The sequence below is a fragment of the Sphaeroforma arctica genome (genome assembly GCF_001186125.1).
Source record: "Sphaeroforma arctica JP610 unplaced genomic scaffold supercont1.11138, whole genome shotgun sequence".
Lineage (NCBI taxonomy): Eukaryota > Ichthyosporea > Ichthyophonida > Sphaeroforma > Sphaeroforma arctica.
Window position 1 is genome coordinate 1 of NW_014029420.1, and position 861 is coordinate 861.

Sequence of the window (861 nt, forward strand, 5' to 3'; positions counted from 1 at the left end):
GTAGTATATATATATATATATATATATATATATATATATATATATATATATATATATATATATATATATATATATATATATATATATATATATATATATATATATATATATATATTCACATTGACCTAGCCGGGGGTTTATTAAAGTTCACTCAAAACATGTCGATTACTCAAAACTGTTGTATGCTTTGCATACGAGTAATCTAGCCGCATTTCTCATCAAGGACTTCATGAAAAGCACATCCCATAGTTAAGGAATGAATACGATATATCGAATGAAGATGTCTTATCATCAGGATAGCACATCTGTCAGCAGATTTGTAGGGTTTTGGTATTCTTACGTTATTGAATTCTATGATACATACATAAATTGTGTAGAGGACCAATGGGTGGTGGAGACGACCCAGCCCGCACGGTAGAGATAATACAGGATGAGATGAAGGGCGAGCTCGAGATCATCATGGACGACACGATGACCGAAAAGGCTCGTGCAGATGCGAATATCAAGTATGAAAAGCTTATGAATGAACTGGACAAGCACCCAAACTACAAGCAGATGCTCATGAAGCAGGCCGATGAATTGGAGGTATGATAACACTATTTTAAGTACTTGAGCGAGGTTTGAAAGAAGAATCACAAAACATGGTAAAGTATGATATAAAAACCGGGCGCAATATGAGTGCTGGTGTATTTGAAGCCAACCTCTGAGTATGAGTACCCAGGAAAGGAACAGTCCAAACCAATACTGCTGGAAATATACATTACTGCACGCAGATGGCGTTGTAATTTCCCGATATTTAAAACCCCCTAAAACTATGAACATGCATATATACACTCACACACATATATATATATATATATA

The 861-nt window shown here is 34.8% G+C and overlaps 1 protein-coding gene across 1 annotated transcript; it reads left to right on the forward strand.

The window, feature by feature from the left end:
* Positions 1-384: 384 nt before the first annotated feature.
* On the forward strand, positions 385-585 carry SARC_17546 (hypothetical protein; the record flags this gene model as incomplete). The annotated part of the gene is made up of 1 exon (XM_014288360.1): positions 385-585. A coding segment is annotated over one exon (201 nt), but the record flags the coding sequence as incomplete, so codon positions are not given.
* Between the last annotated feature and the right edge of the window lie 276 nt (positions 586-861).